Source organism: Medicago truncatula, chromosome 2, assembly GCF_003473485.1.
Source record: "Medicago truncatula cultivar Jemalong A17 chromosome 2, MtrunA17r5.0-ANR, whole genome shotgun sequence".
NCBI classification, from domain to species: domain Eukaryota; kingdom Viridiplantae; phylum Streptophyta; class Magnoliopsida; order Fabales; family Fabaceae; genus Medicago; species Medicago truncatula.
In genome coordinates this window covers 51,264,345-51,288,282 of record NC_053043.1, presented here as the reverse complement: position 1 = coordinate 51,288,282, position 23,938 = coordinate 51,264,345, and the positions used below count along the sequence as shown (strand labels likewise).

Here is a 23,938-nt window from a genome sequence, read left to right as displayed (position 1 = left end):
TGTCGTGTCTAGGGCTCTGATACGTGGGATGGGATTTCTTATTGTTTTCTTTCCTATGTATCAATTTTTGGAACATGATGATGTGGCCCTATGATTGTTTAGATTTCTTTGTTGAGGCTTTTATGCCAAGATTTCTATTGGAGAATTAATATGTTGACGATGGTTTTATTGTTGAGAATACCCCGCTGCAAATAATTATTGAAGTTTATGAAAGATGTTGAATTAAATAGTTTTATTTTCTATTTAAGAAATTTTGAGATGAAGTGTAGCATGCCCGTTTGATGAATTACTCTGATGAATATTTTGTATTAAATTACTTTTGGATAACGGGGTGTTACAAATCATGGACAATATCGTATTCACAACATATACATTCATATACTAATTCATCAATCATATTCAATTATTCACTATGACCTACGTGCAGTAATTTGACTATAATTCAAGTTCTATAAATCCTTTTGAAGTCAAACCAATGGCATTAGAAAGCTAACATTCATACCTACAACTTTCGTGTTTACACCTAAGACCAATTCTGTACCAATCAATACCAGTTTTCATTTCAAATTCGGACAAAGTTGTGCTGAAATTCATAAAAAATCACTGTGACCTACGTGTAGTAATTTGACCATAACTAAAGTTCTATAAATCGTTTTGACGTCAGACCAACGACATTCGAAATCTAACATCCATACCTACAACTTTTGTGTTTACACCTAAGACCAATTCTGGACCTATCAACACCAGATTCCATTTCAAATTTGGGGCAGAGATGAAAAGAAAAAAAAAATCAGAAAAAGCAACTTATATTATTCAACTTCACTTTCATTCAAAATCATCACAATCATCACTCTTAACCCTAATTCTCAAATTCTCAAAAACTAAACCTACAACATGTTAAATACAATTTTCAGAATCATAGACTCAAGATTATTGAATGTTAGTCTCACCCTTACCTTATAACTCAAAATCGCCGCTTTCTAGGTCTTTCTTCCTTCTCTTGGCTTTTTCTCCCTTTTCTCCAAAATTGATCGTATGTTATGTTTTTTTTTTCTAAACTAGGTTTCTCCTATTTATAACTCTTTATTCTATTTTATCTTATTTCTTTTTCTCCCCAAAACTCTCTCAAATCTCATAACAACCCTTAAACTCCATATTATTTTATTTTCAAATCTTATTCTATTAAATAATATAATAAGCTACCTAATAAATCATATAATATATTCTAAACTCTTCTTAATAAATTCTAGACTCAATTAAACAATTAAATAAAACAAATAATTCAAAGAGGGCGTTACAATATTTAAACCCTTTTTTTTTTTCAGAAGCTAAACTAACCCCCTCAAATTGGCACCAGAGAGAATCAAACATGAGACCTTGAGGAGGAGCACACTCCTAAGTTCCAAGTCATTACTAATAGACCAAACCAAGTGGGTTTTTAAACCCTTTCTTTAAATTAAAAAATACCAAACAAATTTCTTCGTTGCCATTTGGCTTTTATTTTCAAAACCTTTTTTTTCAAAAATAGTAAAAAAACATCAAACAAATAATCACTCGGCTTTTTACCCCGAATTAAGTGGTTTTGATCCCTCACGGGTACATAGACAAAATACATTGTCTTTTCAAATCAAAAAATAATAAAAAATAATTTATTTTTTCCTCATTAAACTAATCCTTTTTTACAAGCAAATAACAAATACTTTTTAGCCAAAAATAAATAAAAGCAAGAGGTTCCTATAAAATATTATAGACGTTTAGGGTGCTAATATATTCCATTTACGTAACTAACCCCCGAAACTTAAATCTCTAAAAATTGTGGGTTTATTCGAACTTTTCCCCCTTTCCCTTGAAAAAAAAATTAAAGCTCGGCGGTGAATCATAAATTTGTGAGTCAATGCTAATCAATAGCTTGATCTTCGAAAATCACCGCGACAAAAATGACGACTTCATCAGGGACATCCCCTAAGAGGGTTGAGCTTAACTTGTGTTTTATTTATTTTTGCGCTATAACTTGCTAAAAAAAAGAGAAAATAAAAATGTATATATGTGCCTATGCGTTTTTCTTTTCTTTTGCGTGAGTGGTGAGATAAGTCCTCTACCCGGCCTTGAGTGAAACAAATAAGATAGGATGGTGGTAAAATCATAGTGTCATACCAAGAGTAGTCTTGGGCCTTGAGTACATGTGATATAACCCCGCTCAATGGAGGCCTCTTGAAGGTAATACTCTGTCGTCATGAGTAGTCGAGTCGGCGTTATTACTTTTGAATGTCCCGTGAAGCTGAGGACCTTTAAAGTTACCTTTAACCCATTTTCTCCTTTTAGGGCGTAGCGCGGTGATTAATCAAGAGTAGTCTTGAAATTAGTTGACACGCGAAACTACCCTCAAATTAGACTTTTTTGCGAATATTGTTGGACCAGGAGTCAGTCCTGGTAAGCCAATGATATATGGAAGGTAGAACCCGTGATACAAGTACAAATGAAACAATAGTCCCTACCATACAGCGGTACTCTTATCCTTGACTCCATCATTGTGGGTCTAAACCATAAACCATGTTTTTAGTGTTTTTGTGGCATAGTCATGCATGCATGTATTCATAAAAAAAAAATATCATTAATATCGAAGGACTTAGATAAGTTATTTTGTAAACATCACATATATGGACCTTGTAAAAAGGAGCACCAAGAAATACATCTTCAAAAGTCTTAACTAGACTTTAGCTTTTGCTAGATGAGACTTTGTTACAATTTGTATGGAGGTTGAATGTTTGTTGAATCAAACAGAAGAGAAGAGAAGGAAGAAGTTATCTTTCAGATAACAGGGAGTATTTATTTGCACTAAGTAAACGAAAGCCTTAGAGATTGATCAATTTCAGTTTTGCAAGAGCTTCAAACAATCTTTGTTGTTTTCTTGTATGCTTTGCAATGGTGCAAGTTTTGCTAATGCCTTGATCTCTATTTATAGAGTCTTTGGGCTTATATAGCCGTTGTAGGATGTCCAATGGTGTTATGCCATGTGTCCTGGGTCCCACAAGCTTTAACTTGAAATTCTGGGCAAACATTCTGATCTCTGATGAACATCAGAATGTTGTTGTGTTCATGATGATCTTCATCTGGGTTCATCATGTTCTTCATCTGGGTTCATCATGTATGAACGAACACATGAAGTTCTGGGCTATGCATATGTTTTACATATGAATTTCTGGTCAATAACCAATGTATGGACTTTTCTTCATACATCAGAATGTTCCTTTCCCAGATTTTGTCTTGGAACCGGTGCAGGAGGATTTAGTGGGATTCTGCATCTTCATGCCCATGCTTTGAGAGATTGTGTTGTCCTTGTTCAGTACCAACTCTCAGACGTGTCTATCTCTTGTTGAAGATGACAGATTTGCTTTGCTTTTGCTTTTTGCTTTTCACCTACTATACTGTTCATAAAGTAAGCATGAGCTGAGCTTGAACATTCTGATCATCAGAATGTTCCATCTGTTTCACTTAGGATGATTTGTAAGACTATCATTTGATGTAATCAAATCCTAATAGTGAAACAATAATGAAGAGCAGTGATAATAACATCTAGGATGATATTCCTTTGTGAAATATTCCTAGTACATCAATGTTCATAGTCTTAAATGAACATTGAATGCCTTCTTTGACATAATCCTTGTATATGTCTTTATTGCTTGATTGATCCATGCAAATGTACTCTACTGGACATATACCCATGTCACATGTGCCTTGCATGACCTTTGATCAAATTTCTTGAGACTCTTGGCTTGTTTAAGAACAACCTTCTGATCTCTGCCTGAACATTTTGATCTTCAAGCAACATTCTGATCTAACTTTCTGACCTCAGTGTTAGATCATGAATTCAAATGTCCTTTGATTTCTTGATTCTTGGTATGATCTAAACCTTGTTCTTGTCTTAGTAAAACACTCAAGAGCACAAGTTAAATACCAATGAATTAATCAAAGTCCATTAATTCTTTAATCATATTGGTTTATTATCTTTAAAATTAATTAGGGATTTTGCATCAACAATCTCCTCCTTTTTGAAGATGATAAACTTATGATTTAGGATTAAGGATTTTGATTATATATATGAAGAATAACAGAGCTTAAAAATTTATTTTAATGCTCCCCCTCATTTTTATAATCCATTATGCAAAGTTTTTAAGAACTTTAAAAAGCTCCCCCTCAATTTTATAATATATTGCATAATATAAAAAAATGCAAGATTGAACCAAAATCAATATTCATTCATTGATATAAGACATGAAGTACATTACATGATACATTTGGTTCAAAAACAAAAAAGAAATTCAAAGTGCATGTGATCAAGCAAAAGCAAAAGATGAAGTTTGTAAACCCTAATAACAATTGATCACGTAGACCTGCTTAGGGCCTATAACTAAAAAAAACTTAAAGACTTTGAATCCTAAAGCTTCTCCCCCTTTTGTCATCTGCAAAAAGGATAGGGAGGAATTCTGAAAAGATTCATGGAGTGGAGTCTCCAGAATCAGAAGATGGTTCTGCTTCAAAGATGGAGGGGTCATCAAAAACTGGAGGTGAAATGGCCAATCCAGGAGCATGAACTTTGACAGTCCAGTCAGCCAGCATACAAGCAATTTTGTGAGTCTTGGTGGAGACCCTAAGTGCCCTTGAGGCTATCTTCTCTGCTCTTGAAGGCTTAGCAGGTTCAGCAGGATCAGAGGCTTCAGCTTTCTCTTTATTTGCAGACACAAAGGTATTGAGAGAGTCAAATAAAGCAGCCATGTTTGGAAGCTTGCTTGTTGTGGTGGTTTTCATTTGTGGTGGTGGAGGAGTGGATGAAGGAATGAAGTGTGGAGTAGGAAGGTCAGAGACCAAGAAGTTGTTAGCACCTGCAACAGATCCCATGGTGGAGGATGATGGGTTAACATTCTGACCATTTTGGGCCATGCGCTGTACCTCCTCAGAGGGCAGAGATCCTGATGCCAAAGGCATTGGATCAACTGACAGCTGGTCATCTGGAAGAGGTTCATTTGATGCATTCTGATCATCAAATTCTTGAACATTTTGATTAGACATGACAGGAATATCTTTAACATTCTGAGCAGCAGGAACTGTAACATTCTGAGCAGAACCTTCAACATTCTGAGCTGTAGTTGTTTCCTGAGCTGTTTCTTGTCCATCTTGAAATACTTCATTGTTGAAGTCAGTGTTGATATCTTCAATATTGAGATCAAATCCAGTTGAGAATTCCATATGTTCATCTTGAACATCTTCTTCAATATTCATGTTTGAAGCCAAGAGCTCAGTCACTTCCTGAGTATCTTCATCAAAATTCTGAGTATTCTTCTCAGTATTTTCTTCAACTCTTTGATTTTGATCAACCGAATTGGGAACAACATCTTAAGGGATTTCTTTACTTTCCTCAGCTTGATTAACTTTCTCAGCTTCTTCTTGAGGAGATGCATCATCAATCTTTTGAGCATCCTCTTTAGTCATAGATTCTCCAATCAAGGCTTTAAACTGTGAGCTTCCTTGTTTAACAATCTCCTTTGCAAGCTTGGAGACTTCAGAAAACAGATTTTCTGCTGGTGGAGAGGGAGTTTTGGTATCTGTAATTTCTTCAACCCTTATTTTCTTCACAGCTTTCTGAACATTCTGATCAGAAATTCTTTTACCAGATCCAGAGGGTCCAGAAGTTTTGGAGACTGGCATGTTGGATGAAGTAATGTGGAGTTGACCTAAGGTCTTGGAAGAAAAGGTCATAAAATCCAGCTTACGTTTTTCTCCTTCAAGAGGCACTTCTGCCTTTTGGAAAATGGAAGTGAGATGCATTCCATAGGGTAGTCCAGCAGATGTTTGTTTTATGGCTAGGCATGAATCAATCATGTGTTGAATGATGATAAAGCAAAGATTTAACTTAATCTTTTTCATGAGATGGTAGATGAAGCAAAGGTCTATATCAGAGACAAGTTCAAAAGATCCACATCTAGGTAAAAGACAATGCCTAATCATGTTGTGAAGGATTTTAGGAGTATCTTCCAAGTTTGTGGAGTTAAAGGTGTGATTTTCTTTGGTGTATTTGACTATGAGTTTGTTACGGTTAACTCTAGACTCATCAAACCAAAAACTAGAGTATAGCTGATTACCTTCATTAGGAATATTAAATGCTTCAGAGACAAATTCCTGAGTCATCTTGATCTTTACACCTTTGACTGATGAGATGAGAAACTTCTCATTTCCATTCTTCTTTTCCTGAACTGATAGGTTGGTGTAGAACTCTTTGACCAAGTCTTCATAGGTGTGTTCTTGAAGAGTTATGAAGTTGGTCCATCCTTGAGGTTCAGTGAACTCCTTCATATTCCATGCTTTGGTTTCCAGACTTTCAAGGTTGAAATACTTGGTTCTGCTCATAGGTCTGAGAGCAATTTTCTCAGCCCTAGATGTTTTTAAGACAGCAATGTCCTTACCTTTTCCATGCTTCTTTGATGAACCTTTTTCCACTTCAGGTTCATCTTCCTCCTCAGACATAGAGAAAACTTCACTTTCAATCTTCTTTCTCCTTTGATAAATCTTTTCTGCAGTTTTGGTCATCTCCTTTCCATTACCACTTTTCTTTGAAGAAACTTTCTCTTCTTCATTTGGAGAGCTTTCTTCAGATTCACCATTTTCATCACTCTCTTCCTGAGAAGATGAGCTTTCTTTGGAAGGAGAGGGAGTAGCAACCTTCTTTCCTTTCTTTGAAGATGTTCTCACTGATTTTATCAATTCAGAGAGAGTTTGCTCAGAATCTTTTTCTTCATCTTCCTCTGGGTCTTCCTCTGTTACTTCCTCAGAATCTTCATCAATACTTGAATCTTTCTTCTCTTCGTCAGAGACTAGATTCACGTGGGATACCTTTGGTTTCTTCAAAGGTTTCTTCATCCTTGTTGATCGTCTGGTAGGATTGGTTCTAGGTCTAATGAATTTAGAAGATCCAGGTTTTGAGGATTTTTGAGTTTTGGTTGCAGGGATGATTTCGTCCTTAAGAGTGGTGCGTAAGGGAGTTTCATTCAAGGATTGATCAGAGGATTGATCAGCAGCGGTGTTGGATGGTGGTGGTTGAGAATGTTCTTCAGAAACTTTTGAGGTGGTTTTGGTTCTAGCCATTTTTCAGAAAATGAAGAACAGAGCAGTTTGAATTTTTTGCGAAGAGAGATATGAGAGGTTAGGAAACAAGATGGAAGTGAAATAATCAGAGTTGGTAACTGATTATATAGACAAAACGTGCAAGAGAGGAAAAAGGTAGTAGTGATATGATGATAGTTAGCATTGGGAAAGATGAAAAACTGCCAAAAAGCCACGCCTAGGAGAGAGAAAGGAAAAAGTAGCCGTTTGGGAAGATGAATGGATTTTGGATGATTTGATGGTTAAGCCATTACATGGTGGTTAAACCTTAAACATGACTTCTTATAACCAAGCATTAAATGCTTAAGATTATGGAGGGATTTTTGGAAAAAATCAAAACGAGATTTCACGCATGAGATTGTTTGACCCAGAATTTAAGTTCTAAACAAAAAAGAGTTTCATGAACATCATGAATGTATAAACTCAGATGAACAAACTTGTGAATGTTCTGATCGTATGAATATTACAATGAACATTCTGATCACTTGAACATTCTGACTTGATGAACATTCTGAACTCAGGAACATTCTGATGAGTGTGAGATTGAGATGGATCTATCTGATTTGTATCAGATGACATCAAGGGGTTTAGTTTAAGGCCCTTAGTGATCAGTAATCAATCTTTATTGGGATTTCTCATGATTAACAATTTTTCTTTAAGAAAATTGAATCTATCCTCAACAAGGGGTTTTGTGAAAATGTCAACTAATTGATTTTCAGTATCAACAAAGCTTAATGCAATATTCTTTTTCTGAACATGGTCTCTAATGAAATGATGTTTTATTTCAATATGCTTAGACCTAGAATGCTGAATAGGATTCTTAGAAAGATTAATTGCACTTGTATTGTCACAATAAATAGGAACACTTGTGTACCTTAGAGAGTAGTCTTCCAGCTGATTTCTTACCCATAAAACTTGAGAGCAGCAACTGGCTGCAGATACATACTCAGCTTCAGTTGTGGAGAGTGCAATGGTGTTTTGCTTTCTGCAAGACCATCCAATCAATGCTTGTCCCAAGTATTGACAAGAACCACTTGTGCTCTTCCTCTCAACTTTGTCTCTAGCATAATCAGCATCACAATAGGCTACAAGATCAAAACTAAAACCTTTTCTATACCAAAGGCCAAGATCAGTAGTATCTACTAGATATCTAAAGATTCTTTTAACTGCAGTTAAGTGAGATTCTTTTGCACATGTTTGAAATCTAGCACATAAGCCTACTGCAAACACTATATCAGGTCTGCTAGCAGTCAAATATAATAATGAACCTATCATGCCTCTATATTCTTTTTCAGAAATAGGTTTTCCATTCTCATCCTTATCTAAACTTGAAGATGGATGCATAGGGGTACTCATGATTTTTGCCTCATTCATTTTATATTTCTTAAGAATGTCTTTGACATACTTTTCTTGACTTATGAAAATTCCATTTGAATGTTGTTTTATTTGTAAACCAAGGAAAAAACCAAGTTCACCCATCATGCTCATCTCAAATTCACTTTGCATAAGGTTGGAAAATTCTTCACACATTTTTATTTTAGTAGCACCAAAAATGATGTCATCCACATATACTTGAACAATAAGCAAGTCAGTATTATGTGTTTTTCTAAAAAGTGTGGTATCAATTTTTCCTCTTGAAAAACCATTTTCAATTAAAAATGTGCTAAGTCTGTCATACCAAGCTCTAGGAGCTTGTTTAAGACCATAAAGAGCTTTTGTTAATTTGAAAACATGATTTGGTTTTTCTTTGTCTATGAATCCAGGTGGTTGACTTACATAAACTTCTTCATTCAGAAAGCCATTTAAAAATGCATTTTTCACATCCATTTGAAAAAGTTTAATGCTTTTATGTGCAGCATATGCAAGAATAATTCTGATGGCTTCTAACCTTGCAACTGGTGCAAAGGTCTCATCATAATCAATACCTTCTTGTTGGTTGTAGCCTTGAGCAACTAACCTTGCTTTGTTTCTGACAACCTTACCTTCTTCATCAAGTTTGTTTCTGAAAACCCATCTTGTTCCAATGATGGTTTTGTCTTGATTATTTGGAACTAGGTTCCAAACTTTTTTTCTTTCAAACTGAGAAAGTTCTTCCTTCATGGCCTCAATCCAAGAGTCATCAATAATAGCTTCATTGATTGACTTGGGTTCCATTTGAGAGATCATTGCCATGTTGTTATCTTGAAAGGACAATCTGGTTCTTATACCATCAGTTGTACTTCCAATGATTTGATCAGCAGGATGATCTCCTACCATTCTCCAGCTTCTAGGTGGACTTTGAAGAGATTGATCCTGAACATTCTGATCATCTTCTTTCTCTACTGTATTCACAGTATTTTGAGTGGGAACATTCTGAGGTGTTGATACTTCAGTGTCTTCATTCTCTTTAGGTTGAGAATGTTCATCATATTCATCAAATATGATATGCATACTAATTTCAACTGTCTGGGTTTTTAGATTGTACACTCTATAACCTTTAGAAGTTGTAGAGTATCCTAAAAAGATAGCTTTATCTGATTTAGGATCAAACTTACCCAATTTTTCTTTATTGTTCAGTATGTAACAATAGCAGCCAAATATGTGAAAGTAGGATATGCTAGGTTTAATATTTTTCCAGAGTTCATATGGGGTTTTGTTAAGAACCTTTCTTATAGAAACTCTATTCAAAATGTAACAAGATGTGTTAATGGCTTCTGCCCAAAAGTAATTTTCAACATTTGATTCATTTAACATTGTTCTTGCCATTTCTTGCAAGGTTCTATTTTTTCTTTCAACAACTCCATTTTGTTGTGGAGTTCTTGCACAAGAAAAATTATGTTTAATACCATTTTCATCAAAGAATGTTTTGAAGGATGCATTTTCAAATTCTCCTCCATGATCACTCCTAACTGTGATGATATTATAACCTTTTTCATTTTGAACTCTTTTGCAAAAGTTTTGAAATGCTTCAAAAGATTCATCTTTATGTTTTAAAAATAGAACCCATGTAAATCTGGAGAAATCATCAACAATAACAAATCCATATCTTTTGCCAGTTAGACTTGCAGTTTGAACTGGACCAAAGAGATCAATATGAAGAAGCTTTAAAGGTTTCTGAGTTGAAATAAACTCAATAGTTTTAAAGCTACTTTTTACTTGTTTACCTTTAACACATGCTTCACAGATCTTGTCCTTTTCAAAGCTAATCTTAGGCAAACCTCTAACTAGATCAAGTTGAGAAAATTTAGCAATGGTTTTCATGCTTATATGACCAGCCCTTTTGTGCCAGATCCATTTGTCTTTTTCAAGAGACATAAAACAAGATTCAGCAGGCATATCATTCAGTTCTAAAACATATAAGTTCTTTCTTCTTGAACCAGAGAAAAACAATTTGTTAGAGGAGGTTTGTCTGACTTCACATATGTTAGGTTTAAAAATAACTTCAAATCCACTATCACACAATTGACTTATGCTAAGTAGATTATGTTTTAAACCTTCCACATACTGAACATTTTCTATTTTAGCAGAGTTAAGATTACCTATAGTACCTTTACCTCTGATTTTACCTTTGTCATTGTTTCCAAATGTCACTAGTCCTCCATCCTTCTTTTCAAAGGTTAGAAAGCAATTCATGTCACCTGTCATGTGCCTAGAACAACCACTATCTAGGTACCATGGTTTTGTTCTTGCACCCTGAGGCAGGACCTACATTTGACAAGATAAAAATTTTAGGTACCCATGTAATGTTGGGTCCTTGAGGGTTAGTTCTTCTAAGAGATCTTTTCTAAAAGTAACATTCTGTCTTTTATGATCAGATTTGTTACAGTAGAAACATGTCTTCTTAGCCTTTCCAGCCTTTTGTGAACTTTCTGATCTATTGAGATGAGAACGTTCTGAACTAAGATTTAAATTATTGTTTGATAAATTTTTTCTTAACATGACATACTGATTCATCATGTCCATACTTATCACAGAAATAACATTTAATTCTCATTTTAGCTTTAGGTACAAAACTTTCAATAATTTTGCTTGGATCCTTAAAGCCTAAGCCAGATTTCTTAGCACTTTCATTTTGAGATCCTACTATGTTTTGAAAAGTTTCTGTAGATTTTATAAATCCTGTCAGATCCTTTTTTAATGTTTCAACTTCCTTTTTCAAAAGTATGTTTTCCTTTTGTTCTTCAGAAGGTACAGACATAATGCCTTTTTGTTTTCTGTTTAGTTCTCTTTGTTTTTCTGACATTTCAAAATGAGAATCTTGCAGAATTTTTATGGTCTTTCTAGACTCATCATACTTGTTTTGAAGTATTTCTTTTTCTTCTTTTATCTCAGAAAGTTCTTTGATTAAAGAATGACATCTATTAGTTAAGAAGATTGAGTCATAGAAGAGACTATCAATTTTATTTTCAAGATCTTTATATAAAGAATCAGTTTTATAGATAATTACCTCTTCTTCATCATCTGACTGAGCCATTAGTCTCATGTCTGTATCTGCATCTTCTTGAGGATCTGATTCTTCCATGTCATCCCAAGTGATCATGCCTTCTTCTTGAATGGAGGTTTTCTTTGAACTTTCTTGATGTCAGGACATTCACTTTTGTAGTGTCCAGTTTTGTTGCATCCAAAGCAGGTAACTTGACTTTTGTCAGCTTCAGTTTTGGTGCTCATGTTGGTGTTTGGAAACTTCTTTCTGATCTGATTTCTTCTCAACATCATTCTTTGAATTCTTTTAGAGATTAGTGCAAGTTCATCTTCAGCTTCTTCTTCATGAACTTCTTCTAACTCTTGTGATTCTTGCACATCATCATCAGCAACTGATGAGCTTGACTGAGATGCTTTTAAGGCAAGTGTTTTTACCTTCTTTACTGGTTTGTCTCCTTGAAGTACAACTTCATGAGCTCTTAGTGAACCAATGAGATCTTCCAGGTTCATAGATTTTAAATCTTTGGCCTGAGTGATTGCAGTGACCATAGGTCTCCACATACTTGGAAGACATCTCAGTATTTTTCTAATTCTATCATGAGTAGAATATGCATTTCCAAGAGATCTCATTTCATTTACTATTGTAGTAAATCTAGCATACATCTCATCAATGGTTTCATTTTCACTCATTTCAAAGACTTCAAATTTTCTGACTCCAATGTCAATTCTAGTTTCTTTGACATGAGATGTACCCTCATGATGTATTTTCAAGGTATCCCATACCTCTTTAGCATTTGTACATTCATCAACTCTTTCACTTTCTTCCATGGTTAGTGCACATGATAAAAAGACTCTAGCTTTAGAGTATAGTAATACCTGAGCTTTTTCATCTGTTGACCATGCACTTTTTGCTTTGACAGCTCCTTCTTTGGTTGTTGGAACAAAATCTTCATCTATAATGACTGTCCACATGTGCAAGTGTGTGTTGTGTATACTATAATTAAAGAGTATAGAGAAGAAGGAAAGAACACACAGAGAATTATAGTGGTTCACCCAACGTGGGCTAGTCCACTCCTCACAATCTTGTGAGAGTTTCCACTATGGTGCTTGAGATAACCTCTCAAGTCCTGCACCTTACAATCTTTGTTCACCTGAACAATTACAACTCTGTATTCTCTAAGCTTCAGCAGGCTTGCACCTTGTTGCTAAGTTAACCACTTAGACTTTTACAACCTTTGCTCAAACTAACACTTTAGTACCCCTAAAGCTAGATGAGACTTTGTTACAATTTGTATGGAGGTTGAATGTTTGTTGAATCAAACAGAAGAGAAGAGAAGGAAGAAGTTATCTTTCAGATAACAGGGAGTATTGATTTGCAGTAAGTAAACGAAAGCCTTAGAGATTGATCAATTTCAGTTTTGCAAGAGCTTCAAACAATCTTTGTTGTTTTCTTGTATGCTTTGCAATGGTGCAAGTTTTGCTAATGCCTTGATCTCTATTTATAGAGTCTTTGGGCTCATATAGCCGTTGTAGGATGTCCAATGGTGTTATGCCATGTGTCCTGGGTCCCGCAAGCTTTAACTTGAAATTCTGGGCAAACATTCTGATCTCTGATGAACATCAGAATGTTGTTGTGTTCATGATGATCTTCATCTGGGTTCATCATGTATGAACGAACACATGAAGTTCTGGGCTATGCATATGTTTTACATATGAATTTCTGGTCAATAACCAATGTATGGACTTTTCTTCATACATCAGAATGTTCCTTTCCCAGATTTTGTCTTGGAATCGGTGCAGGAGGATTTAGCGGGATTCTGCATCTTCATGCCCATGCTTTGAGAGATTGTGTTGTCCTTGTTCAGTACCAACTCTCAGACGTGTCTATCTCTTCTTGAAGATGACAGATTTGCTTTGCTTTTGCTTTTTGCTTTTCACCTACTATATTGTTCATAAAGTAAGCATGAGCTGAGCTTGAACATTCTGATCATCAGAATGTTCCATCTGTTTCACTTAGGATGATTTGTAAGACTATCATTTGATGTAATCAAATCCTAATAGTGAAACAATAATGAAGAGCAGTGATAATAACATCTAGGATGATATTCCTTTGTGAAATATTCCTAGTACATCAATGTTCATAGTCTTAAATGAACATTGAATGCCTTCTTTGACATAATCCTTGTATATGCCTTTATTGCTTGATTGATCCATGCAAATGTACTCTACTGGACATATACCCATGTCACATGTGCCTTGCATGACCTTTGATCAAAGTTCTTGAGACTCTTGGCTTGTTTAAGAACAACCTTCTGATCTCTGCCTGAACATTCTGATCTTCAAGCAACATTCTGATCTAACTTTCTGACCTCAGTGTTAGATCATGAATTCAAATGTCCTTTGATTTCTTGATTCTTGGTATGATCTAAACCTTGTTCCTGTCTTAGTAAAACACTCAAGAGCACAAGTTAAATACCAAGGAATTAATCAAAGTCCATTAATTCTTTAATCATATTGGTTTATTATCTTTAAAATTAATTAGGGATTTTGCCTCAACAGACCCAATACTCCAATGAGCACCATCTCGAACAATAAATCTAGCGCGCAAAATACTACGCCACACATAACTAGGATTGTGACAAATCTGGGCATTAAGATAGTTACAAGATGAAAAATATCGTGCTTTAAAAATACGACAAACAAGGTACGTAGTCGGGCTCTGAAAGAAACTTCCACCCTTGCTTACCAAGCATAGCCAAATTGAAAGCGGAGAGATCCTTGAAAACCATACCACCATGAACCTCAGGAACAGATAACTTCTCCCACCTCATCCAGTTAATACCTCGCTGAGTAGTTCTACCATGACCCCACCAAAAAGAATTCATCATCTTTTCAATAGTGTCAATCAGAGTGGCCGGCAGTTGAAAAATACTCATGACATACAACGGAATAGCCTGTAGAACGGATTTGATCACAACCTCGCGCACTGCCTTAGATAAACAATTACTACTCCAAGAATTTATTTTCTTCCAGACACGATATTTGATATAGGAGAAAGTCGCATTACAATCCCTGCCCACCATAGACGGTAAAGCCAAATATTTACCAGTTCCCAAAACTTCCTAAACACCAAGAATGTCAATTAGAGTCTGCTTCAGAGGATCATGAACATTACGACTACAATAAATTTCAAACTTGGGCAGGCTAATAGCCTGACCAGAGGCTGCCTCATACAACGAAAGAATATTTTTTATAACAATCGCTTGTCCTTCGTCTGCTTCGAAAAAGAGAAAGCAATCATCTGCAAACAAAAGATGAGAAACAGGGGGCACCTTACGACAAATTTTAGTACCTGATAAGTGCTAGAAAGTTGTAATTTAAGTGATATATTTTAGGCATTTTTGTTACTTGTTTTGCAAGTTATTAAGGGAAAAGCCGAGAAATAAGTGATTATTGCCCTTTTACGCTTTATCTATCTTACTTCACCCATTTGTGCAGGATTCGAACTCAAGACATCAAGCAAAGAGAAGAAAATCGAGAAAAGTACAAAAAGGCAGAAAAAGGAGATCACTCGCCTCCAACTCGCCATGGCAAGCAGCAAAGGCGAGCAATTCCAGAATGCAACAAAGATCACACGCCACCAACTCGCAATGGCGAGTAGAAGGCGAGCTTACTCGCCATGGCGAATGGAAGGACTCGCGAGGGGAGTAAGGGCGGTTTAGCCTCTAAATGCTGACGTGGCACAAACCCAATGGGGAAGAAACTTCAACTCGCCATGGCGAATGAAGCAGCTCGCGAGGCGAGTGAAGGCAGACTCAGAATTCTATAAATAGCCCACTCAACCATTTCAGAGGGACATAGTTTTATATATAGTTTTTAGATAGTTTTTCTCTTAGTTTTTCACTTGTAATATTTCTAGAGAGAGAGATAGGGCTTGTTCTTCATAGAGTGAGAGTGATAGAGAGTGGATTCTTCATTCTTTGTTGAGAAATCACAAGTTGTAAATGAATCTTTCTCCTTCAATTCATTCTTGCAAGGCTTCCATGACAATGAGTAGCTAAATCTCCTTTGTTGGGATTAGAGGTACTTGATCTTAGCTTAACATGTAATCTTTTGATCTATAAATATATGGTTCTAGCATTTGATTTGATATTGATGTTATTCTTGCACTTTAATCTTTATCTTTGATTTAATTGTGATTGAGAAATACTTTTGAATCTAGGTTTAGAATAACCATCTATCAAAACATAGGTTCTAGACATGGAATCGATGTTTTGATAATCACTTTGTGTATCCAAACCTAAAGCTTTCTTAGCATTCAATAGATCGAGAAATCATCGATTGGACGATAAGATCGACTCTTGAATCATTCAATAGTTTGAGACATCGACGATTGAATGATACAATTGATTTCACAATATTGTTTGGACACGAATAGTGTTGTCGAGGGATACGTGATAATATCAAAGAAAAGCTAGAATCCATGTATGATCATTAGGTTACGTGCGACGCTTGATCAAGGAACTCTAATCCTAACAAGTTTCACGCCCTATTAATCTCAATTTTATCGTTTGCAAATGAGTTACTAAAACAAACAACCAATTATCTTTTTAACTTGGAATGGTATTTGGTGTCGAACGGTCCGCGATATCGCACTAGTCCCTGAGGAGACGATATAAATACTTACAATTGTTTGATGCAAAAATACTACATCAGTACCTGTAATAACACCTCGCGCCTCCGCATCCCTAATAAGGGAAGATAACCCTTCTACACAGATAATAAAAAGGTACGGAGAAAGAGGATCCCATTGACGAAGGCCACATCCTGGGATAATAGGGCCAACCTTTTCATTATTGACAAGAACAGAATAATCCACAGACTCGACACACATGCTCATCCATTGAATCCACCTAGCGTTGAAGCCCATTTTAACCATAACAGCACATAAATAATCCCAATCCATACGATCATATGCCTTGTTAATATCAAGCTTCAAAGCAATATACCTGTCATCGCTTCTCGTCTTCGTTTTCATGAAATGGATTACCTCAATTGCAACCATAGCATTATCCAAAATGGATCTACCGGGAACAAAAGCAGATTGGCTATCAGAAATACACTGAGAAAGCACCCCTTTCAATATGAGGGCTAAAACTTTAGATATAATTTTGTATAGGGCATTGCAAAGAGCTATGGGACGCCAATCTTTCATGCTAACCTGCGAGTTACCTTTCGGAATAAGAGCAATATTTGTCATACTCAAGTCAGGGGGAAATTGTCCCGTATCAAGCCACACACAACATTCCTTAAAAATATCAACACTGCACAAGTTCCAAAAATGTTTGTAAAATCCTGGATTGAACCTGTCAGGACCTGGGCACTTGTCCAGATGCATCGAAAAAATAGCTTCACGAAATTTAGCTTTAGTAAACGGAGCCGTGAGTTTTTCATTATCATGAGCAAAAATAGAAACGGGAATAACATCAATAACAAGAGAGAAAGCGCTACCATGCTTCTAAAAAATATTAACAAAATAATCTCGAGCTACATTGCATAGACCAAGCTCATCAGTAATTTTATTTCCAGCATCATCTTCAAGGGAAATAATACGGTTTACCTGTTTCCTAGCCGTAGCTGAAGCATGAAAAAACTTTGTGTTACGGTCACCGTCCCTATACCAATGAGTTTTAGCATGTTGCCGCCAAAAAGCATCATCCTGAGCAAGAAGTCGTTGCATTCTCTTCCTAAGCTCAAACATTTGAACCTGCTCTTCCCTTGATGTATGTGTGCGCATAGTTTGCAGTTGCCACCTACAATCTTCGATTTCACTTTTCAGCTTATTACAATGAGCTTTACTCCATACTGACATCTCTTCCGCACAAGAAGACATTTTGGGAATAAGAGAATTATGAGAATAAACCTGCCAAGAGTTAGTAACCATATCCTTAAACCCCGGTTCTAGGTGCCACGCATTTTTATATCGAAAATTGCGCCTAGTAAGAATAGGATAATGATCGGAAGCCGGTTCCACAAGAGTTTCAACAGAAGCTTCCGGAAAAAGATTGAACCATAAGTTATTAGCAAGAGCACAGTCTAACCTTTCTTCCACCGCTCATGGTGTGCCAAGACTTTTAAACCATGTAAAGGGATAGCCTTCAACAGGGACATCTGATAAACCTGAGTCAATGACAGCTTGCCGGAAACCATTAATCAACCATTGAGGTATGTTGTTGCGGCCTCTTTTTTCACTAGCATCCAAAATGTCGTTAAAGTCACCAAAAATGCACCAAGGACCTGTAAATTGGTTAGCAAGTTGACGGAGAAAATTCCACGCGGGAATTCTACGACCTCCATTCGGATAGCCATAATAGCAGGTGAGTCTCCAAGGACCAAGAACAGAATCAATAATTTCAACAGTAATATGATTATTAGAAAAATCAACAAGATTGCAACTAGAAGTATGATGCCAAAATAAGGCAAGACCCCCACCTCTTCCAGTGCGGTCAACTGAGATACAAGAATCAAAACCAAGTAAGTAAAATAATTCTTCAATTTTATTTCGATGGACTAAAGTCTCACTTAAGAAGAGGATGTCCGGATTAAAGTGCCGAATTAGGTATTTCAAGTCGGGAATTGCGCTCGGGCTACCTAAACCCGACAATTCCAACTTATCAGACTCATTGATGTGTTAACCTTTATCCAAAGTTGCTCCGAAGTAAGGACAACATCTGAATATATTCATGGTATCTACTATACTATATAAAAAAATTAATGTTTGTATTTTTGACAATTTTGCCCTTATTAGGGGTATTATGGTAAATTACTTATTGGAGCTGCCTTTGCATATATATGTGTTGTTGATAGAGAAAAGAAAAAAGAAAAAAAAACAGAACCAGACAGAGAGGGTCGAGGGAGAGGAGAAGAAGGAAAAGAAGGGAAGCCGATGGAGAAAGGAAAGAAGAGGAAACAGTGGGTAACCAAGAGGAATAAGGAAAATTGGAGAAGAAGGCAAGCTTGAGAGAGTTCATTCATCCACTACCACAAATCTCTCCTCACATCATTATCATCATCTTCAACTTCAATTTCCAATTTTAAGGTGGGTTTCCCTTTTCCTTTCCCTCATGCATGTAGAAATTTGATGAATTTAGAGTTAGGTTTTCATTTGGGGGAAAAGGGAATTTTAAGGTTTTATGAAATTGAGTAATAAGAATAGTGAAGTTTTTTTTTTTGTTATTCATTCAATTGTATCTACAGTATCAATTCTTGCTATATAGTGGGAATGTATAATTGGCTTATGATGAATTTTCAAGGTGATTTCTTTAGTTTTTCATGAATATAAAATTGAAGTCTTTAGAAGCAATAAGCTGTCAATTAAGTTGTTTTGCAGAAGCTTAAGTTGGAATATGATGTATATTAAGATTTTTTAAGCTACTATGTTGCAGTTTTAGAGACCTAAAGCAATGAATATGATGTGTACCACTAAATTCATTAAGTTGAAATTGTGATTTATTTTACACAAATGAGTTTTTATTCAATTGTAAAAATAAAAACTTGATGGTAGGATATGAAACTTTACACGGGAACTCCTCAGGTCTGTTGCCGAAGTTCATGCTCTACATCAAATAGGTATTTTCTATAAAGGTTATGATTATGCAACTAGCAAAATTTATAGGGTTCTACATTCTGTGAAAACATATTTGTCATCTACATGTCTACTACTCATATTGCCGTAACAAAAATAGGCTTGACAACAAATATGTTAATTTCATATTTGGTTTATTCTTTCCTATATTTTAGCTTTTATGATGTATCATTTTTTAAAACGGTTTTTGAAGAATTAGCAATTGATAGCAGAATTGAGGTTCTTAAATGTCTAATATTTTCCAGAAATTTAACCAATTGCTCGCCTTAAAAAAAAAGTCCCAGTATTATCTCCAACACATGGCCAATAAAGAAAGTCTTTCTATGCTATTACCTTTCTATGTCTCCCTTGTGTGAATTCAATTATGTCCTTTGATTTGGTGGATTTCATTTCTTGGTTTGTGACTATGGTTTCTATAGTTATCTTTTTTTGGTAGGTATTTCTTTTTCAGAATTTGAGGGAGGGGAGTGGAACCTCAAATCATGTGCAAAATGAGAAGGAGAAATTTGAAGAGGTAATTCTTATGGTTGCTGCATTAATAGTTATTTTCTGTTATTTTAAAGGTTTAAGAAACCGTTATAATATGATATTTATAACTTGACGTGTTCTTGAAAGGAAGCATAGAGTGAATAGATCCATTAAGGTGCCTGCTATCAGCAACAAGCTTGCGGATATCCCTCCTGATTTTTAAGTTTATAGCTGCAGATCACAATTTGAGATTAATTTATGCAACTTGATATGGCAAGTTTAAGTTTTTATCCGCACAAAGCCTTTGATTATGTGTTTGAGTTTTTGCCTTGTGATCATAAATAATTATTATGTTGTGTAGTCATTAGTGTCATATTCTGAAGTTTGCATTAGGATATCTCATCTATTATTTTCCTGATTTCTTTGCATCTTTTTTTACAGGTTGTGAGACTGCCAATTCGCAAAATTAGACAACGAAGAATGAAAATTGCTGAACTAGAACAAGTTAGCTCAAGACCTGATGTTGTTGAGGTAGGAGTGTTTTATATTGCAAAATTAGTTTCAAATTGTTGGGTATCCCCTTCTTTTAAGGCCGTTATGCAAATGATATTTCATAATTTCATTTTCAGGTTTGGAAAGGATTATTAATGAAAAAAAGTGTCCATTGATGTTGTTTATTGAATCTGTCGTGTCCATTGAATACGTTACCATCTATTGCAGAAAAAGGATTACTGAAAGTTTGGGTCAAAGCTATATTTTGGAGAGTTGAGTAGAGAAATTGAAGTTTTGCAGAAGGCAGAAACTATGAGCTGGAGATAAGCTTAATCTGATTCAGAAGGTTATAGTAAGTTCTCTATTAAACTTGAATTTGATTAGATAGAGAAGGATTTGTTAGTTGGTTATGGTGTAATTTTAAGAAATGTTGGTTAAAATTTGTATAGACCTACTGTCAGAAAAACGGTCATAAATACTTGTGCTGGCATCATTTTTGAGTGAAAATTGAACCATTGGAAAATAGACAAAATTTAACACGAAATAGGCTCTGGAAGAACTTAATTTTGTTATTCTATGACTGAGAAAATTGAGTTAGAAGTTTGAACTGCCGAAGTAAAAATCTGAACTGTTGTTGTTGGAATGTTCTGTCATATCTCTCTGTTCATGCACCAGTTTGAAATGTGACTTATACCATTAGAAAGAAGACAGAAATTAACTTGAAATAGGCTTTGGAATTGCTTAATTCAATTATGTTATGATGGAGAAAACTGAGTTACAAGTTTCAGTTGTTGAATAAAAAATCTGCTCTAATGTGGTTGGAATGTTCATGTTAAAATATTCGGTTCACCGCCTGGATTGAAATTACAAGGACTGAAGCATATGTCTGAAGCTATGGTTTTAAGAGCAAGAGAGGAGAAGAGGGCTGAAGGGATAGCAATGGCAACAGCTTTGAATTGGAGCATAATCTATTGAGAGTGTTTAGAGTAAGTCATGGTGAGTTCATAGCTCTTTCGTTTTTTGTTGTTGGTTGGTGATTTTGATGTTTTAATTTCGTGATTTTAGGGTTTTTGCATGTTTCTGTTACATCTGATTTCAATATTCAATGAGAAAAAAAAAGATACATTTAGATTTGATATTAAAATGTAAATGTACCAACTGCACCCGAAATTTTACTTCAGTATTACATTCTACACAATGTAAATGTACCTGTAGCTTGGCTTTTACATTTATGCAGAATATTAATAATGTATGTGATTTCAAACCATGCCCTTATTGATAGCTATAAACGACTTGGCTCTGTTGTGAATTAACTTTTCCAGATTTCTTATGGTTTTTAAATGAAGATACTAACAACACCAAAAAATGTAAGACTAAGTGATTATTGCTATAATTCATATCATCTTATTGTATATTCTTTTCAATGTATATTCATTATGGTGCCTATGAATTGATTACAGGGAAATAATGATGATGATGCATGGTTTGTTGAAATTTCTTTTATGGCTCGTGTTTTTTCCTACATAATCATATTATTATTTTATGAAAACTTTGTTTCCTATGTTACATTTTTTTTTTATATCTATGTGACTTTTACCTTTTTCATTTTGAAGGACTTTTCATGACTGTGATTTTTATGATATTGAAATTGCCTTGGAGCTGATTATGGCAAAATTCACAATGTCGTTGAAGCGCAAGAAGTAACTGAAACCAAAGCATTATAAAGAGAGGCCACAGTTAGTATGACCAGCTATGCGAGTTCAGATGCAGCTGTTCCACTTGCAACCATGGGACAATTTTCAATGTGAGTTAGGCGGCTGAAAGCTATATATTATGTGCATAAAAGGCATTTTCTGTCAAATTTGAGGGAAAATTTAACACTGAAAATCTGAAAAATAAAAGACTTCATGCTTAAAAATATATAGTATTGTGTGTACAGTAGGTAGATAGATATACACGTATATATTTAGGTAGGAATGCTATTGCAGAAAAATGCCATTGAACAGAGTTTGAAATTCAGTGGTTATGTATTTTGCAGGTAACAGTGCAGTGCCTTACACCAAGAAAAAAACCCAGGTTTGTATCGAAGGGTGATCCTTTATATAATAATTATAATGTCTATTATAATAGTGATCTCTTGCAAATTTTCAGGGATCAAGAATCAAGGGAAACAAATCTCATTTAAAGGCTATGAGTGAAAATAATCACGAAATTACTGTCAAGTCAGATAGGTCTGATTGTTCATGTGTACAGAGTGTTGAATCTTTGGTGATGTGGACTCTACCTTATGACCTGAAGAAGTTGAAACCATGGTAAAACTGCAAAGGTGATATTTATGAGTTTAAATGTGGTTGTAAAATGTCTTGCTTTGGCTATCTCATCCTTCATTTTCCTGATTTCCTTACATCATTTTTGCAGGCTGCGAGATTATATGAGCGGGTTGTGTTATGAGGGCTACTTACATATCCAGGTCAGCTTCTATTATTTTTTGGTTTATTTCGTTGCATTTTGTTTCTTTGTAGATGATCTTATGTGTGCCTCTTTAATGATTTTAATGGTGTTTTTTTACAATACTATATAACTTCATTTTACCAGCTCATTCTGTTTACAATATGTTGGTTCTTTTGTTTAGAGTCAAGCACAAGATTCATTGTTTTGTTCCATAAAAATAGTATTCTTTTATTGTTGTGTGCAGAATATCCAATTTTTGTATATTTTCACATTACACACTCATCTGTCTATGCTCTGTGTTTCCACCATCTCAGCTTATTTTATTTTTTTCAGCACATCATGGAAGAAGAACATGAGCACATTAGTAAAAGAATTCTCTGGCGGCCAAAAATGGTATCACCGATGGAGCTAGATGAACTAAGAGCAATTTTCCTTTAGAATTTTGACATTCATGGTGAGGCCCAGCGAAAACTGTACTTACTTTGTTGTAGTTCCAAAGGCATCTTATTGTTCTCATCTATTTTTTATGGTGTTTCTTATTTCTAATTAAATTTTAACGGAACCACATGCAAGCCGAGGATGGTGCTAAAGAAGAGATGCATAAGTCTGTCGAAAAAGAAGAAAACAAAACTGCTGAAGATGCACAACAACCGCCCCTTCTTCAATCTGAAAATGAAAGTGTTTTGCAAAGAGATAGGACTTCAAAGCAAAATGATAGGAGCAATGCCACAGGATATCTAGCAATTGTACCGACGAGAAAACAAGGAGCCTTTGATTTTCTGAGGAAGCTGTTTTTAAGAAGAAAGAAAGGGAGGAGTATAGGAATAAGATAGTAACAAAAACATGATTGAGAATGGAAATAAAGTTAAGCTCGGCAGCTAATATTCTTTCTATCATGTTGCTATTACATCGTGTATAATACCATCTAACGAATATATCCAAGACTTATTTTTTGAAAATCATAGCCTCTTATTATGTCTGTATAGGTACCTATAGCAGATAAAGATACCTTGCATGACAGGCAAGAAAATTGTTTAAAGGATGGGAACCATTGTAACGAAGTTAATAAATGGATTTGGCTCATATTTAAAATTCATTGCCCCACTTATATATTTTTTTGAAGTTATAGAACTCAAATGAGTTATAATGGTGAGATGATCAGCATAATCAACTCTTATTGGATTCAAACATGACGATCCACATACTCTCCCTCATTCTCAAAGAAACCCAATCACATCCCTACTTAAATACACTTTGATTTGATCCAAGGACAGGTATTCCAAAACACATATTTGTCTAACTTATGAAAACTCCACATCTTATAAA

General features: G+C 35.2%; 2 protein-coding genes across 3 annotated transcripts; one reads left to right on the top strand and one right to left on the bottom strand.

The window, feature by feature from the left end:
* Positions 1–11,670: 11,670 nt before the first annotated feature.
* On the bottom strand, positions 11,671–18,301 carry LOC120578425 (uncharacterized). The gene is made up of 8 exons (XM_039831147.1): positions 18,253–18,301; positions 17,737–18,066; positions 17,177–17,607; positions 16,276–17,074; positions 14,769–14,857; positions 14,303–14,678; positions 12,340–12,518; positions 11,671–12,084 (listed from the first exon to the last, which is right to left on the bottom strand). The coding sequence occupies exons 1-8, from the start codon at positions 18,299–18,301 to the stop codon at positions 11,671–11,673; spliced, it is 2,667 nt and encodes an 888-aa protein (XP_039687081.1).
* Positions 18,302–18,419: 118 nt separating this feature from the next.
* Positions 18,420–23,708, top strand: LOC11430023 (uncharacterized). Of its 2 annotated transcripts, none has more exons than XR_003009574.2 (9): positions 18,420–18,655; positions 19,621–19,715; positions 20,111–20,200; positions 20,390–21,157; positions 21,775–21,965; positions 22,200–22,237; positions 22,313–22,473; positions 22,580–22,631; positions 22,946–23,035. XR_003009574.2 is itself a non-coding variant. In XM_003597916.4 (9 exons), exons 4-8 carry the CDS (start codon positions 21,914–21,916, stop codon positions 23,048–23,050), a joined length of 408 nt encoding a protein of 135 aa, XP_003597964.2. In that variant the 5' UTR covers positions 19,195–19,715; positions 20,111–20,200; positions 20,390–21,157; positions 21,775–21,913; the 3' UTR covers positions 23,051–23,066; positions 23,186–23,708. The 2 variants fall into 2 exon arrangements, 1 of the variants encoding a protein (XP_003597964.2); XM_003597916.4 differs by lacking the exon at positions 18,420–18,655 and adding an exon at positions 23,186–23,708 and having other exon boundaries at positions 19,195–19,715; positions 22,946–23,066.
* Positions 23,709–23,938: the final 230 nt, after the last annotated feature.

Bases quoted from the DNA above. Each gene is read 5' to 3' on its own strand.
- LOC120578425 (XM_039831147.1), bottom strand. From the start codon at position 18,301: ATGAATATATTCAGATGTTGTCCTTACTTCGGAGCAACTTTGGATAAA. The intron at 17,608-17,736 runs GTTTATCAGATG...TTTTTCCGGAAG, and splicing joins GCAAGCTGTCATTGACTCAG to CTTCTGTTGAAACTCTTGTG. The intron at 12,519-14,302 runs GTAAGCAAGGGT...ACATGTGGACAG, and splicing joins TTTCAATTTGGCTATGCTTG to TCATTATAGATGAAGATTTT.
- LOC11430023 (XM_003597916.4), top strand. From the start codon at position 21,914: ATGCGAGTTCAGATGCAGCTGTTCCACTTGCAACCATGGGACAATTTT. The intron at 21,966-22,199 runs GTGAGTTAGGCG...TGTATTTTGCAG, and splicing joins ACCATGGGACAATTTTCAAT to GTAACAGTGCAGTGCCTTAC. The intron at 22,474-22,579 runs GTAAAACTGCAA...TCATTTTTGCAG, and splicing joins CTGAAGAAGTTGAAACCATG to GCTGCGAGATTATATGAGCG.